Here is a 15,150-nt window from a genome sequence, read left to right as displayed (position 1 = left end):
GATAGAGTGTGGCGGAACTATTCGCAGAAGTGAGTATTGTTGCGGGAATTTATTGTGGATCAGTGAACGGACATCGAGGGTAGATACCACACAATCCTTAGTCTTATAATAAATGGGTCTTACATTGCCACAGAAATTTGTTGGTCATCCCACTGATTGGATTTCATTTTTATCGAAACTGATGTGTAATTGGTTGATGATTTATAGCTCCACGCAGGCAGGGAAGAGGGATCATGTCAGAAAGCGTTAATGTTTTAATTCAGGCCGACTGACCTTAATTAATATAATTCCGATATATTACAATTCAGTATATAAATTTTGATATTTCTATCGCATGCAAATACGAAACATGCTTATTGATTTGCAAACAGATACGGTTCGTCGGAATGGTATCCAGATCTACATAGCTGATACTACCTCCTCCCCAACTGATGGAGTCAACTGCTACACCGTGACAGGGAACAGAGACGGGACAGACATACCTGATGTTTTGAAGGTCACGTGTTCTGGTGAAGGACGCTATCTTGTCCTGTACACTACCACTGTAAACAACGAAATCAACAACGTCGTCGTGCCTGTCATGGATTTCTGTGAAGTGGAGGTTGATGGTGGGAGTAATGTGTTACAATACATTTTAAAATTCACTGATTTATAATACATAAATTGTAGCTAAACAAAACATGTTAACCGAAATTACCAAAAGTTTCACTGAAACATATCAATGTCAAATAATTAATATCAAATACCTGATTGTACGTTTTAGAGGCGGTCGGGTAGCCCAGTGGGTTAAAGCGTTCGCTCGTCACGCCGAAGACCCGGGTTCGAATCCCGACATGGATACAATGTGTGAAGCCCATTTCTGGTGTCCCCCGCCGTGATATTGCTGTAATATTGCCAAACTCACTCACTCACTCATTGTACGTTTAAGCACCAGTACCAAATGTGCGTGAATGCTTTTACAATAGGACCTTTGAATTCAAACATGCAATTCTTTTCTTGCCTTTAACAGTATGTGGTCCTGGTACTTTCGGTGCTGACTGTAACAACTACTGCCACTGTGACGGTGCGGTCTGCGACTACATGAGCGGCGTCTGCCCGAGTGGAATCTGTCTGCCAGGCTGGCAACCAAGCAAGTGTGACACAGGTTTGTAGTTGAGTACGTTACCATTTCTTACATCTTTCAAAGTAAATATACGTTCAACATCGTTTAAGTGTCTGTGTTTTGAATACAATCTTCTTTAAAGCAATCCAAGAAAGGAGGTTGTCAGAAATGAATATATAACTCTTTCAGTTAAGGGGGCACTGGTGGCCCAGTCGTCTAAGGCGCCGCGATTCGCTGTGCAGAGTTGCGTCCCTTAGGTACGCTAGAAACCTGTGATTTGGGGTTCGAATCCCGGTTCGTCCCGATTATGTTTCTGGGTTTGTCAGCACCATACCCGTGAACGTGGGTTTCACCGAAGTGGTAAACGTCTGAGACCTGCATCACTTCGGGATTCCTTCCCTCGCTGACACGCCGCGATCTAACTGGAATAATGTTAAACCCAACTCACTCACTCACTTTCAGTTGACTTGAAAAAACTTCATGTTTTCAGCGTGTGCCTTGGAAAATTATGGACGAAACTGTTATCAGACGTGCTCTGATAGAAACTGCAAGGGCGACAACTCTAGCTGTGACAGTGCCACAGGGCAGTGTGTTGGGGGCTGCAAGACAGGATGGAACGGAACAGACTGTACACAGAGTAAGATCCGATCTCAATTAGCCTCTCTACAAATAATTAACCCTGGTCAATCATGTTGGAATTACCGCCAAGTATCTCAAACAAGTCGATCCACATAACCACAGAGGAAGTTCTTCTAATCAATTTCCCCAAGTTTCTCTTGTGCTATTGTATTTATCAAATCGTTTCAGAATGTATATCTACCTACGGAGACGACTGTGCCCACATGTGCTCTGCCAGAAACTGCAGCAGAACCTCGTCATCCGTCTGTGATCATGTAACCGGGATGTGTGACAAGGGCTGCAACCCGGGGTGGAAGGACACCGACTGCACGACAGGTCAGGAACGACATTTCTAGTGAACCCTTGTCATACTGTTAACGTCAATGGGAGCATGAGAGTAATTTCCGGTTGGTGAATAAGAATATAAATCACTGAGAACTTGTGACGAGGTGATTACAAAATGGACACACAACGGTTATCTGAGAAACAGCCCCATCCCGAAACCTCAACAACAAGGGCAGACAACTCCAAATTCGTCTCAAGTCTCAAATGCCACCATTCACCAAAAATACTTTTATGGAAAACATTTGAAAACTACTCCAGAACTCTCTGCCCCTAGTATACAGTTCTTATGTGTACTATGTAAGCCCCACTTGCGTGATGCACGTGTAATCTGCTGCTGATACATGTATGTTCAGCTCTGTTGCGAGTTGCTCTTTACAATACATTCTATATTGAGGGGAAATGTGGATTAACGTCGCGTCTAAGATTATTGCACTTACATAGCGACGTGCCGGCACGTGTGTGTGTGCGGGCGCTTGTGTGTGTGTCTGCTTGTTCTAGCCCCTTTATGCCCAGCGCTAGACATTGTAATAACAAGTTCCATCTTTTACCGTCTTCCGCTCTCCGGGCGGACGCTCTGCCACCAGAGTGAGTGAGTTGGGCTTAACGCCGCTTTCAACAGTATTCTAGTTATAGCACGGCGTGTAAGCTTAATGTGGGAGGAAAGCCCGAGGTGATGCAGGTATCATACGTTTATCACTTCGATGAAACCCACGAGAACCTGTACGGTGCTGACAAACCTACAAACATAATCAGGAAGAAGCGGGATTCGAACCCACAATCATAGGTTTCTGGCGTCCCCAAGGGACGCAACTCGGTACAGCGAATCGCGGCGCCTTAGACGACTGGGCCACCCGTGGCCCCGCTCTACCACCAGACCACGGAGGCGGTCTCAATGCATGATATAAGGTTCTTTACGATTTCATCATTCACATGAGTGTCAAAACCAAAGATACATCGGTGACTTCCAAGTGTACAGTAAATGCAATATGGAGGCATGAATTGGTAACGACTAGCTTACCATTCGTTAACTAGGAATAAAGGATCGTTTCACCGATAGTGATGTCACAAGGTGTTTTAAGTAGTCATAAACAGAGACAACATAGTGTTTATGCAATTGTTTAATAGAGGGTCGCGAAGACGCAAGCCAAGTTAATCCCATATACTTGCAAGGATGGCTAAAGGTAATTTCTTTGCAAGCAGAATGCGTCCAGGGTTTAGAGTACGGATCTGGCTGTGTGGGTAACTGCAGTGCCCGGAGGTGTACGGGAGACTCGGGAACCTGTCCCACAGATACCGGACGGTGTGATTCTGGCTGTCAGTTGGGGTGGCAGGGAGAGGACTGTGCACACGGTAAGTGACAACAACTGATATTGTAAAACCTCCTGTGAATGAAACGTTGAGAATGAAAACATCTGGCCTGTCACCAACGGAATCAAGCACATGTATTACATCTATACAAAGAGACATGCCATAGTATAATTGTTTAGCGAGCCTGACCACCCGATCCCGTTACTCGCCTCTTACAACAAGCATGGGCTGCTGAAGACCATTCTACCCAGGATCTTCACGGGTCCGACCCGTAAATTTTGATTGCTGTATGATGTACATTGTTAATTGCAAGTGATGCTTATTACATATGTCTAACGACACCTACATCCTTAATATTGTCATTGAGAATTCGAAGTTACATGTCATATGAAGATCTCAATTTACTAATATATCAGTATGTAGTCTTGGTACATTCGGTGTCAACTGTACTGGAAAATGTGGTCAGTGTCGTGACATCAGCAAATGTCACGGAACCTGCCTTACAGGATGCAGTGATGGGTGGACTAACCACACATGTACACAAAGTAGGTTCTTCAACGTTATTGTTCAGTCGTCTTTGAAACATGTTATTACCTGGACATTTATTCCATCATGTAAGTTTTTGGTTTTTATTTGTTTGCCCCGCACTGAGCATCGACATCTAGTTATTAATGATGTTTATATGTGTATGTTAGATCAACTGAAAATAAGAAGCTCTTAATACTTTTAGACAATTTTCATGATACAATAAACAATAACCATTCACATGAAAGCTGTAATCACGCGATGGATAATGCTGAAGATGTTATATATCACCATTTGACCCTTCTGTTCCAGTGCAGGTTGACGCACCAACTTCAGATGTAGGTGTCATAGCAGGCTCTGTGGTTGCCGTCATCATTGTAGCATCCATTGTTGTTGTCGTCATTGTCTTACTCAGGTACGAAGAAAATCTTGATACATCTAGTGAACTGTACGAAACAGTTCCATGGTTTTACTTAACCATCAATACCAATGAGGCAGTGTGGATAGTACCTAGTGATTGGGCATATGACAGTCTTCTGCAAAAGTTTACACACTGCAAAGGGAAAGGTGCAATAGTTTTCATTGATACGACCTTCATAATCACATAATAAGTTTATTCGAATGACAAGTGTTTAGAGGTTCTAAAACAAGTACATTGATATATCAATATTATGCATAATTATATCAGTCAATGAGTGAGAGATTATTGCTTAAGGCCATTTCTTACAGAAATTCGTGGCGAATATCAATCACTGTATCTCATATCAAACATCACACCAAAATCACACTGTGGTGGATGGGAGGATCTGTATGAGTTCTGATGCTTGTTTGTTTGTTTGTTTAACGCCGATAAGCAATACTCCAGCCATATGACGGCGGTCTGTAAATAATCGAGTCTGGACCAGACAATCCAGTGATTGATATCATGAGCATCGATCCACGCAAATGGGATGCGATGGCATGCATCAACCAAGTCAGCGAGTCTGACCACCCGATCCCCTTAGTCGCCCCTTACAACAAGTATGGGTTGCTGAGGTATGTCTTCTGATTTCGACAGTGAGACCAATACCTTGATTTTAAAACTTTTCATTGAGCAATAACTGTTCTGGACCTTCATGCACAATACATTGTACTAACGCAAACCACTCTTATTTGAAGAAGACGGAGACGTCAAAATTCAAAGGAAACAGATAAGCACGCAGATGTGTTCCAAGAGCAGGCAGGTTTGTATAAGGAAATACAGCACACAATAATCACCTGCCATGGTGCAGAGTAAAGTTACCCGTATCCACCCTATGCAGTGTAATGATTGTGTTAATGATTCAACTTCCCTTAAGCCAAGTAATAGATAATATATTTGCATAACTCAGTCCTCTGACTTCCGTTCAATGCGTCCATCACTTAGCTTCTTCTCATTTCAGAAAATTGGGGCACGGGTAGCCCAGTCGTCTAAGGCGCCGCGATTCGTTGTGCAAGTCGCGTCCCTTGGGCTCGCCAGAAACCTCTGATTGTGGGTTCGAATCCCGGTTCGCCCCGATTATGTTTCTTGGTTTATCACCATACCCGTGCTCGTGGGTTTCACCGAAGTGGTAAACGTCTGAGACCTGCATCACTTCGGGCTTTCCTCCCACATTAAGCTGACACGCCGTGATATAACTGGAATACTGTTAAAAGCAGCGTTAAACCCAACTTACTTACTCATTTAAGCAACTGAGGACATGGAGATGGTCAACCCTGTGTATGCCAATGCGTTAGAGGCGGACGAGGACGACGCAGAGGAGGACCACAATGACACGTACTACAATATAGCCAGTGCTCCTGCAATAACGTTGGTGTCTGTCGATCAGCTTGGAGAGCGGATCAAACAGCTGCAGGTGCCGGTCGGGGGATTCCAGGCAGAATATCAGGTATGAAAGTTAAAATAAGAGAAATTCCTCAGATGAAACCATGCATTGTGTTATCCTTACAACTTAAAAATAAATGTCTCAGTGATTTTGAAGTATGTAGCTTATATTGGAGCTACGATAATGTATCAACTAGTGGTCTGAGCTCCCATACAACACCTTGGTAGTTCCAATTAAGTTTTATTTCATTTTACTTACCAACTTTATACATCATGATAATTAATTTTCCCTTTATGAATAAATCCTTTTCCCCGATACGCATTGATGTATTTCAGAAACTATCTACTACCTTCACCCGTTCTTACAAAGACTCTCAGCTGGAGGAAAACAATGGGAAAAACAGATTTCTTAATTATTACCCATGTAAGTCTTACTCTATATTCTCAGACAGTGACAAAATAGCCAATAGCCTAATAGTGTTACAGAAAATAATATGTCTAAATACTCGTAATGACAATAGATATGGCATATAACATTGTTTTAATGGCATTTCAGCCTATAACGGTAGACATAATGACAAGTCCATATGTTGTCGAGTCAAGCAGAGATATCGATGAGTCCTTGTGTGGTCGAGTCATGCAGAGATATTGATGAGTCCATGTATTGTCGTGTCAAGAAAAGATATCAATGAGTCCATGTGTTGTCGAGTCAAGCAGAGATATCGATGAGTCCATATGTTGTCGAGTCAAGCAGAGATATTGATGAGTCCATATGTTGGACTGGGGGAAACATTTAGTGAGTGGGCGAGCTGACTTGTACCCCGCGTTTTGCAGTATACCATACATATCGAGGCGGGATTCCAGGAAGGTGCTTCACACTTAGTATGTATGATGAATGGAACACTTAAGCAAAACCTGCATGCTACGTCACCGCCGATTTTAAGAGGGGTGTACTTTCGGTTATGTATACATAAAAGGCTCGCCTTGTATCATACACGTCTGAAACACAACATATAAACACTCGTTCATCCGTGAAGATCCGGGTTAGATGCGCCAATTCATCATCTTTTTTTATTGACCCTCCAGTTTGTTTGCTTCTCAAAAGCATTTTAAAGTCAAGTCGCCAATGTGAGAATTTGAGAAAGCATAACAACACCCCAGAGATACCAGGCTAAAAACTTTATGATATCACCTCCATGGTAGAAACACTCAAGCACATTTCGAAAACATGCACAACACGATTCTTGAGATGAACTGAAGGGCCAATCAGATATTCCGTCAAAGTGCATCCATAAAAACCACAGTCCTCAATTGTTGAATACGAGGACCAGTTGAGCCTGAACACATACTATTATTGAAGATACAGACAAAAGCACTGCTGACTTAAATAGTTATACAGAGTGGTTGGTTGGTTGGTTGGTTTGTTGTTTAACGCTGCACTCAGCAATATTCAAGCTATATGACGGCTATCTGTAAGTAATCGAGTCTGGGCAAGACATGAGCATCGACAAGCATAGTCGCCTGTTATGGTAAGCATGGTTGCTGAAGACCAATTCTACCCCGGATCTTCACGGGTCTACACTGAGTGTATTAGTGGCATTTCTGTTCAATATTAATCTTGCTATATTGTGTCTAACTTATGAATACTTCATAAGGCCTTGCAAAAGTTATGATAAGAACATACAAATCAACATGTGAAAATCCGGGGTAGAATAGGCCTTCTAAATGACGACAATGATTGTCGCAAGAGGCGATTAACGGGGTCAGGTGGTCAGGCTCGCTTACTTGTTTGATGCATGTCATCGTATCCCAATTGCGTGGATCGATGCGCATGTCTTCGGCGCATGTCATCAATCACTGGATTGTCTTGTCCAGACTCGATTATTTACAGACCGCCGTCATATAGATGGATTATTACTGCTTACGGGGTTAAACAACAAACAAACATTCTCGCTGTTATGCTCTCTCCTTCAGAACACAAGACGTCTCTGTTCATGGTCATGTCTCCTGTATTGCAGATGATGACACCCGGGTCGTGTTGCAGGGGCTGCCAGACGAACCTGGGTCTGATTACATAAATGCCAGCTACATCAATGTTAGTATAACTAGGATTTACTTTCGAACTATTATTTTTTTCTACTTTTAATGCTATTGGTCGTCGGTAAGTGCTATACAACGTAGTGTTGGTATTTTGTGTGTGAAACTTGTATAACATTGTTTCAGGGCTACTCACAACTTAAAGCCTACATAGCATCGCAAGGTACGTTCCCGTGTTTTTTCCGGATGGACAATTGTCTTGCTTGTGCATGTCTTTGTGAGTCGTGCCCCAAGTGGGACTGTAAACGCTCAACGTATCGCGAACCCCTGGTATCATCAGTATTTGATAGTGATTCATAGCACATACTCATGACACATTCGAAATCGTGCAATCAATTCTGCTTTTAGCAGAGATTCATTGGGGCTATTGAAAGGCTTTGTCGCCTTTATTCTTATCTAATCACTTGACTATTTCCATATATAATACAAAGGCATCTATGGTAGCTGACCTCAGAGAACAAATTGAATAACAAATATATTTAGTTGCCCTTAAGCTATAGTGGGTATATCTAAGAGTCAAATAAATTGTCTTCTTTATTCACGGTATAGCTCCTAACAAGAAGACCCTCACTGATTTCTGGAGGCTGATCTGGGAGCAGAACTGTACAAGGATCGTCATGTTGACTAATCTCAAGGAGTTGGGGAAGGTCAGTATAACACAATTTCCTTGACGAGCTCAGAGGAAACAAATCTTCGTGCCAATAGTAAGTTTGATCATAACAGTAAACAGTGTTCGACAATTATTATGGTAAACGGAAGCAAGGGTGAACTAATTTCATCAATTAATTTTGTGTGTTCGGACATAATTTAGGTTCATCTGAATATGTGCAACTGGCAATTATTAAGAACACAACAACATTTCAAAATTAATGTCAGGTGAAGTGTGAAGCATACTGGTTGGACACAAAGGATCTGACGGTTGGGGACTTCAACATTGTTGTCACCAGCTCAAAGGAGCGAGCACATTGGGTCGTGAGAGAATTACAAGTTACAGAGAAAAAGGTAAATATATACCCACCTTTCTTCATGTATATGATTGCTGAATTATAGGAATACGATTGTCGCTACAGGCTACACGATTGGAATATTGTATTCAGGGTTATGTACAGCACCAACAGTGAGCATTAATGGCTAGTATTACATCCCAGTTTTGCTGAAAATGTGTTATGTGTCTGTCTCTATCTAGATACCAAGATCTTAAAATGAAACTATTTTATATGCTCTAAGACAAGCACTTGTCGATGCTTTCATCAATTCCACTTCACAACATGGCCGGATCATGGCACACCCGAGGAGACGTCCTTGACTGAGTTTCTGTGGCTGGTCAGGACAACACCTAACACTCAGGATGACCCTCTGCTGGTGCACTGCAGGTAGGCAACTTGAAAAAAGGCGCACTGGCATGACTTGTCCGAGTCACAATTTCAGGGCGGTACCATCTTAGTCAACCCGCATGCTAGATGTAACGGCATATACACAAATATTATCTCCTTATTTTTTTTACTGGTAATATTTAACATATTTGTCATAGTAATCAAACGTGGTTTTCATGAACAGTGTATAATAACACATGGATTGCATTAACAATTAGTGAAATTATGACATCAGTGCTGGGATCGGCCGGACAGGAACCTACATTGCTGTGGACTACCTGCTTGACCAGGCCCTGGCTGATCAGAAGGTGGATGTGTTTGGTTGTGTCTCAGGAATGAGAGATCAGAGAAAGGGCATGATACAGACCAAGGTGAGACGTTTCATCTCAAAGAGCTTGGTTTTCTTTGGCACTGATGTTCTATAAAACAAACCGGCCTTGTAGGAAAAAACATGTTATTTCTAAGCCTCCCCATTCTTCAAAGTCATGAATGTCAACGGTTGTTTCATCAATACCTCAGAATCAATACACGTGTGTCTACACAACTTTGCACGAGGCTCTGGAGTTTGGAAACACAGCCATGGATGTGCAGGAGTTCAATCAGAATCGAAATGGGAAAAGGTCGTTCAAGATGGGACGCATGGAACTCACACAGTTAATACAGGTAGAAAAAAACACTAAGATCATTAAATGTTGGTAACACCCTGCTGTACTACATGTATATTTATATGTGTCCATGTACTGGTAAGGACTCATGCCTTTCTCAACATGTTTTAGATCCTGAATATTAACAGAGAGATTTCAAGAAAAGGTAAGTAAATTCAGTATTGCAGATACCTACTACATTGTTTACAACCGTTAGCTCTTCTGTTAGAAACCATCGATGCATTAACTCTTGACACACTGATATGTTGCTAACTAAAACTTACTCGAGTTTCTCTTCGTCCATTGATCAACTGTTGTTGCAGAAGCCATGGTGAAGGGTCGTGTGTACGTTAATGGACGTTCAGACATCCAAGCTGTACTCTCACAGGTAAGCGTTTCATCTGTGTATAGCCCTGAAGTAGGACATTTGACATGTTCGGTATGTAATTCATCGACTTCTTTGTTCATTTGTTTCTTCCATTTATGTCCGCCACGATACGAGCACACTGTTGCTGTGCCAGTTCATTCTGAATGAGATATATTTGACACACACAGGGATGCTTTGCAGCTATACCAAGTATGTGGTGGTATCTTTACAATCTCTCACAAAGACAAGACCTGATGTAGTATTAGAACTTTCCTGGACAAACATGGCCCCTGACTGCAGTGCAGTTAATTTAACAAAACAGATGTAAATCGTGATTCATACTAGGTAGGATAATGGCCAGTGGCATTGCTATGTGATGTAGACTTCACAAGACTTTAGAACTTTGTGAGCTGTCGCAAACACCTGGTATCATCACTGCTACATAGCGATTCCTAAACACATATAAATAATATAATTGGAAACAGACTTGTGAATGTGGAAAGCGCCTGGTCACTTATATTTTAATGGATGGTGACCTTTGTATGGAGCAATAGATCAAACAATACTATAATCCCTCTTTAACCAGGCGAATTGCAAATAATTGTCTGTTTGTTGTTTTAAGCCGCACGCGGCAACATTTCAGCTGTATTTGAGCGGTCTGTAATTATTCGTGTCAGGGCCAGGCAATCCCGTGATTTACAGATTCAGTTTTTGATCCACGCAATTTGGATACAAAAAAGTGTCCAAGTCTGACCACCCGATCCCTTTAGTCACCTACGAAAATAATAGGTTGGTCGGACCAATATTCTAACAAAGGATCGCTACGGGTAGATTTGTGCATGATCATCTGGAGAGGAATCTTCAAAATGTTATATAACAATAGTCTATTAAAAGTATTCCTCCTTCAGTCCCACCTGTCAATGAAAGGCTATCTGTTGACCGATGCTCCCTCCGTCACCACGGCGTCTCTGTTCTGGAAACTTACAGACCAGCAGGAGTCTTCCATTGTCATCGTCCTGCCTGACTCGCACCAGGTGAGTGGTTGTCTCTCACCTGGAATTATAAAATATGTTTCTTGAATTAATCGACAATATTGAGCAAGATTTCAAATAAACCAATGACGTTTCTTTCAGAGTTTGCCAAGTTTTGTGCCATCCCCAGGAGACAGCCTGGACCTGAGTCCAGGAAGCGTAAGATGTTCAACAGAGAACACCATCAACCCTGACATAGTCCTGAGGAACATCCACAGGCAGATTGACGTAGGCCTTTATTATAATTATGTCTTTCCGTCCCCTCTCCCCAACGGAAGGGGAGACATATTGTTTAGGCTCAGTTCCCGCTGGCGTTGGTGTCGGCTTCCCCATGCTATTCCGAGCCATAACCTGAAAACCGTTCAATGTTTTTCAACGAAACTGGGCATATGTCTTGTTTACCAGTTTAAATGGTGCCTTCTGCTAAAAAAAATTCTAAATTTTATTTTTGCATGTTTTATGGTCATGCTTGTATTTTTTGCTTGAAACTATACATGTGCCATGACCACATGCTAAACTTTTCATATTTTTCAATGATAATGTTTCTGGTAATTTCTCGTGTTTCCATACAAACGATTTGGACTTAGTCTCAAACAACTAGAGTTTGTTTCCCGCACCATACAGTTATTGAATATTTCTGCATAAAAAACATTATCTTTTCAGGCTATAAATTGCTATTATTGTTTTTCGGATTTGAACTTGAACTAAAGTATCAAAAAAGGAGGGCGGAGACATATGGGTTTTTTTCTAGTTTATTAAGGGCTTTGTGGGGTAGCCTAGTTGTTAATGCGTTCGCTCGTCACGACGAAGGCCCGGCTTCGATTCCACACATGGGTACAATTTCTGGTGTCACCCGCCGTGGTATTTCTCCAAGCGGCGTAAGACCATACTCACGCATTCTAGTTTATAGCTGTAGCGTGGCTTGTTTGATAATTATGTACCGGTATTGTATACGAGATAGGTTTCATTAACCTTGATGAATATAACGATACGTCATTCTCATAATTAACTGTTGACCAGAACCTTCCCCCAGCTTTAGTACGTGTGTACATCGTCAACCAGTGTCCAGTAGACTCCCACTCCACACTGCTAGAACTCCTGGAACAAGTGGATCTTCACACGAGTGGGGGTGGCTCCCAACCGGTTACTCTTATCTACAGGTACACATACCATCTCTTTGTACTGTTGCAATTTCAGCTACTTTCGTTTATGCCTTAAACTCCTATTTAACATTTTCTTGTTACCGTATGATGATTCGCCACAATGAGTTTCTTTTGAACCTTAGATTTGGTGTGTCATAGGATGAGGTGAGGTGAAATGGGGTTTAACGTCGCGTCCAAGATTATTGCACTTATATAGCGACGTGCATGCAGGTGTGTGTGTGTGTGTGTGTGTGTGTGTGTGTGTGTGTGTGTGTGTGTGTGTGTGTGTGTGTGTGTGTGTGTGTGTGTGTGTGTGTGTGTGTGTGGCAGCTTGTACTTGTCCGGACTGATGCCGATTTATAGTGCTAGCACACTGAGTTACCCTGCCGCATGAATACCCTACTCAGACACAGTATACTGACTCCGGGCCGACCAGTCCTTGTTTTAGCCCCTTAATGCCGAGCGCCAGACAGGGTAACAACAAGCACCATCTTTTAACGTCTTTTGGTATGACGCGGCTGGGGATCGAACCCCGGACCTTCCGCTCTCCGGGCGGACGCTCTATCATTAGACCACGGAGGCGGTCGCCATAGGATGAAAGTGATCCCTCGCAATTGTTCCATGATATCATTTGGCGGTACTAGTAGCTAGCGGGTGGTGAGATCCCGTCATACAAAGTTGTACAGAGGGGCATTCCTCACAAGGAAGACTAGTGAAAAGCCTTGGATGTGTTGAAGCCGACTTATTCTGAAACTGCTTATTCTTTGTATGTATTCACAACAGTTAATCCATACCTACATGTAATGTTCTGTTAAAGTGATTCTGGTACAAAGAGAGGTGCCATGCACTGCATCCTGAGCAATATTGTTCAAGGCCTGAAGCATGACAGAAGAGTTGAGATCTACAACAACATGAGAGCTATGGCCCACTTCCTGGATTCAGATATCACACAGGTATATTCACCGGGCTATGTCAGTGTCAGTATTTGAAATAACGTCCTTAGAAGTTAACTCAATTCAGAAATTACACTCATGAACTCTGCAGAACTTGCGTCAGAAGTGCAGGGTTGTATTCATATTCAAAATCAAGATAAACCAACTGTGTGTCCAATACAGGGATATCTAAAGTCGACTCGAAACCTGACTGCATAGTAAAATGGCGTATGACATTGTCAATGAGCGTCAAATGTGTGCAAGGTGACGGGGGTGAATATGTCTGTCATGTGTGGTACAATTCTAGTGTTTTGCACACAATTGACGTTTTGGTCACAAGTAGGGATTTGGACACTTTCAATTGGCGCTCAAATGCGCAGTTGGAAATTTGTTATTGCATGTCCTATATGTTTGTCTTCACATACGTCAATCGGGGTACAGCATATACGCCATTTGACGTATTATACGCCGATAAATGGTTATCCTCGAACTGTTTATAGTGGACCCATGCGTTTGAACTTCTATGATCATTTTTAATTGCTACATATGCCATGTGATCAATGCTTATTCCCAATCTGAAGTGGTATCAGTTTACAGGGGATAACTGTAAAATTAGCAAAACAATAATTGTAAACAACCATGAGTCAGAATTATTTGTTTTTCAATTAAAGAATTATTTAAAATTATAAATTATAAAAAATATCATTACTCAATTGAAATACGTATGTATCGAAAAACCTTCTTTTCTTTAGGCGGACGTGGCTCTTTGTTATGACGTAGCTTCGGCGCACGTGGAGTCCCAGAGCGTTTACGCAAACGTCTAACAAGTTCATATACTGTTGTCTCAACCGACAAACTCCAGTCTCTACCTTACAGATCTGAAATGAAAGCAACAATAATTGCATTTTTGTTATAAATATATGAATAACTTGTTATCGTTATATGTATTTTTCCCCTTATTTATCATTTAAATTACTTGTGATTATAACTGAAAAACTATATGCATTTTCTTTACTTGTAAGTTAACGTTTTATGAAATCATTAATCACCCGATTCCGGGTCGATAATAGAGGAGAGTGTTAAAGGTAGGTGTAGATTCTGTTCGGTACTTGTATTATTTACGAATAGATGCGTTTTGTTTTTTCGTTCATTAGAGTGTTATATTGATGACATTATTTGATAGATACTGAAGGTCCAGCATTTATTATACCTGGAGACATAACCTCGTAAAACGCATTGTATTATGTGTACGATAAATCCAGGAAGCACCCTTAAAATATGTACGAATTGTCAAATACTTTCGCCCATCTGCAACTGACGCCGCAGTCACTCGTACCGAGCAGCGTATTACATATGCATTGATTTACGAAAACAGGGAAACATTGATCATCACAAACTCACTGGTACCTTTGTAAACTAAAGAAACAAGAATACTTAAAAGACATGTTTAATAGCTGGTCACATTTTTCCATTTTGTTATTTTTTGGTTGTTAAGTTTGGAAAAGGCAATATGACTGAATCAAATAATCCATTTCCCATCATGGTAAAATAAGTGTTTATATAATATATATGTATATATATTGTGTGTGTATCTCAAATATACCTTTTAGTAAGATTATTCAGAATATCAAATACTGTGTACATATCGTATATTTTATGATTGCACATAAGACGTGGTGAATCGCTGGCTTTTTTTGTTTGTTTTTTTGCTTTTTTGTCAATGCAAAATGTAAATTCCGATAACAACCAAAGTGTCAAAATAATGAAGAAGTTTTGGGTGTTCATACAGTATTTTTCTTGTCAGTGTAGCTCTCACTGTTACT

The 15,150-nt window shown here is 41.4% G+C and overlaps 1 protein-coding gene across 1 annotated transcript; it reads left to right on the top strand.

Moving 5' to 3' along the window:
- The first annotated feature begins 349 nt into the window (after window positions 1-349).
- LOC139478480 (receptor-type tyrosine-protein phosphatase epsilon-like) lies at window positions 350-14,876 on the top strand. The gene is made up of 23 exons (XM_071260965.1): window positions 350-608; window positions 1,010-1,144; window positions 1,593-1,739; window positions 1,910-2,056; window positions 3,266-3,415; window positions 4,211-4,313; window positions 5,057-5,121; window positions 5,606-5,805; window positions 6,078-6,165; window positions 7,760-7,836; window positions 7,965-8,001; window positions 8,388-8,485; window positions 8,715-8,840; window positions 9,066-9,211; window positions 9,447-9,582; window positions 9,731-9,874; window positions 9,988-10,021; window positions 10,179-10,243; window positions 11,131-11,256; window positions 11,356-11,481; window positions 12,274-12,413; window positions 13,213-13,348; window positions 14,080-14,876. The coding sequence occupies exons 1-23, from the start codon at window positions 350-352 to the stop codon at window positions 14,149-14,151; spliced, it is 2,757 nt and encodes a 918-aa protein (XP_071117066.1). The 3' UTR covers window positions 14,152-14,876.
- The last annotated feature ends 274 nt before the right edge of the window (window positions 14,877-15,150 follow it).

The sequence above is a fragment of the Haliotis cracherodii genome, unplaced genomic scaffold (genome assembly GCF_022045235.1).
Source record: "Haliotis cracherodii isolate W230 unplaced genomic scaffold, xgHalCrac1.p SCAF_4, whole genome shotgun sequence".
Lineage (NCBI taxonomy): Eukaryota > Metazoa > Mollusca > Gastropoda > Lepetellida > Haliotidae > Haliotis > Haliotis cracherodii.
Note: the sequence above shows the minus strand (reverse complement) of the source record. Positions and strands in the feature narration are given on the sequence as shown.

Coding starts and splice junctions, on each gene's coding strand:
- LOC139478480 (XM_071260965.1), top strand. CDS start 350: ATGCTTATTGATTTGCAAACAGATACGGTTCGTCGGAATGGTATCCAG. Junction 3,416..4,210: donor GGGAGAGGACTGTGCACACG/GTAAGTGACAAC, acceptor CTTCTGTTCCAG/TGCAGGTTGACGCACCAACT. Junction 10,022..10,178: donor CAGAGAGATTTCAAGAAAAG/GTAAGTAAATTC, acceptor CTGTTGTTGCAG/AAGCCATGGTGAAGGGTCGT.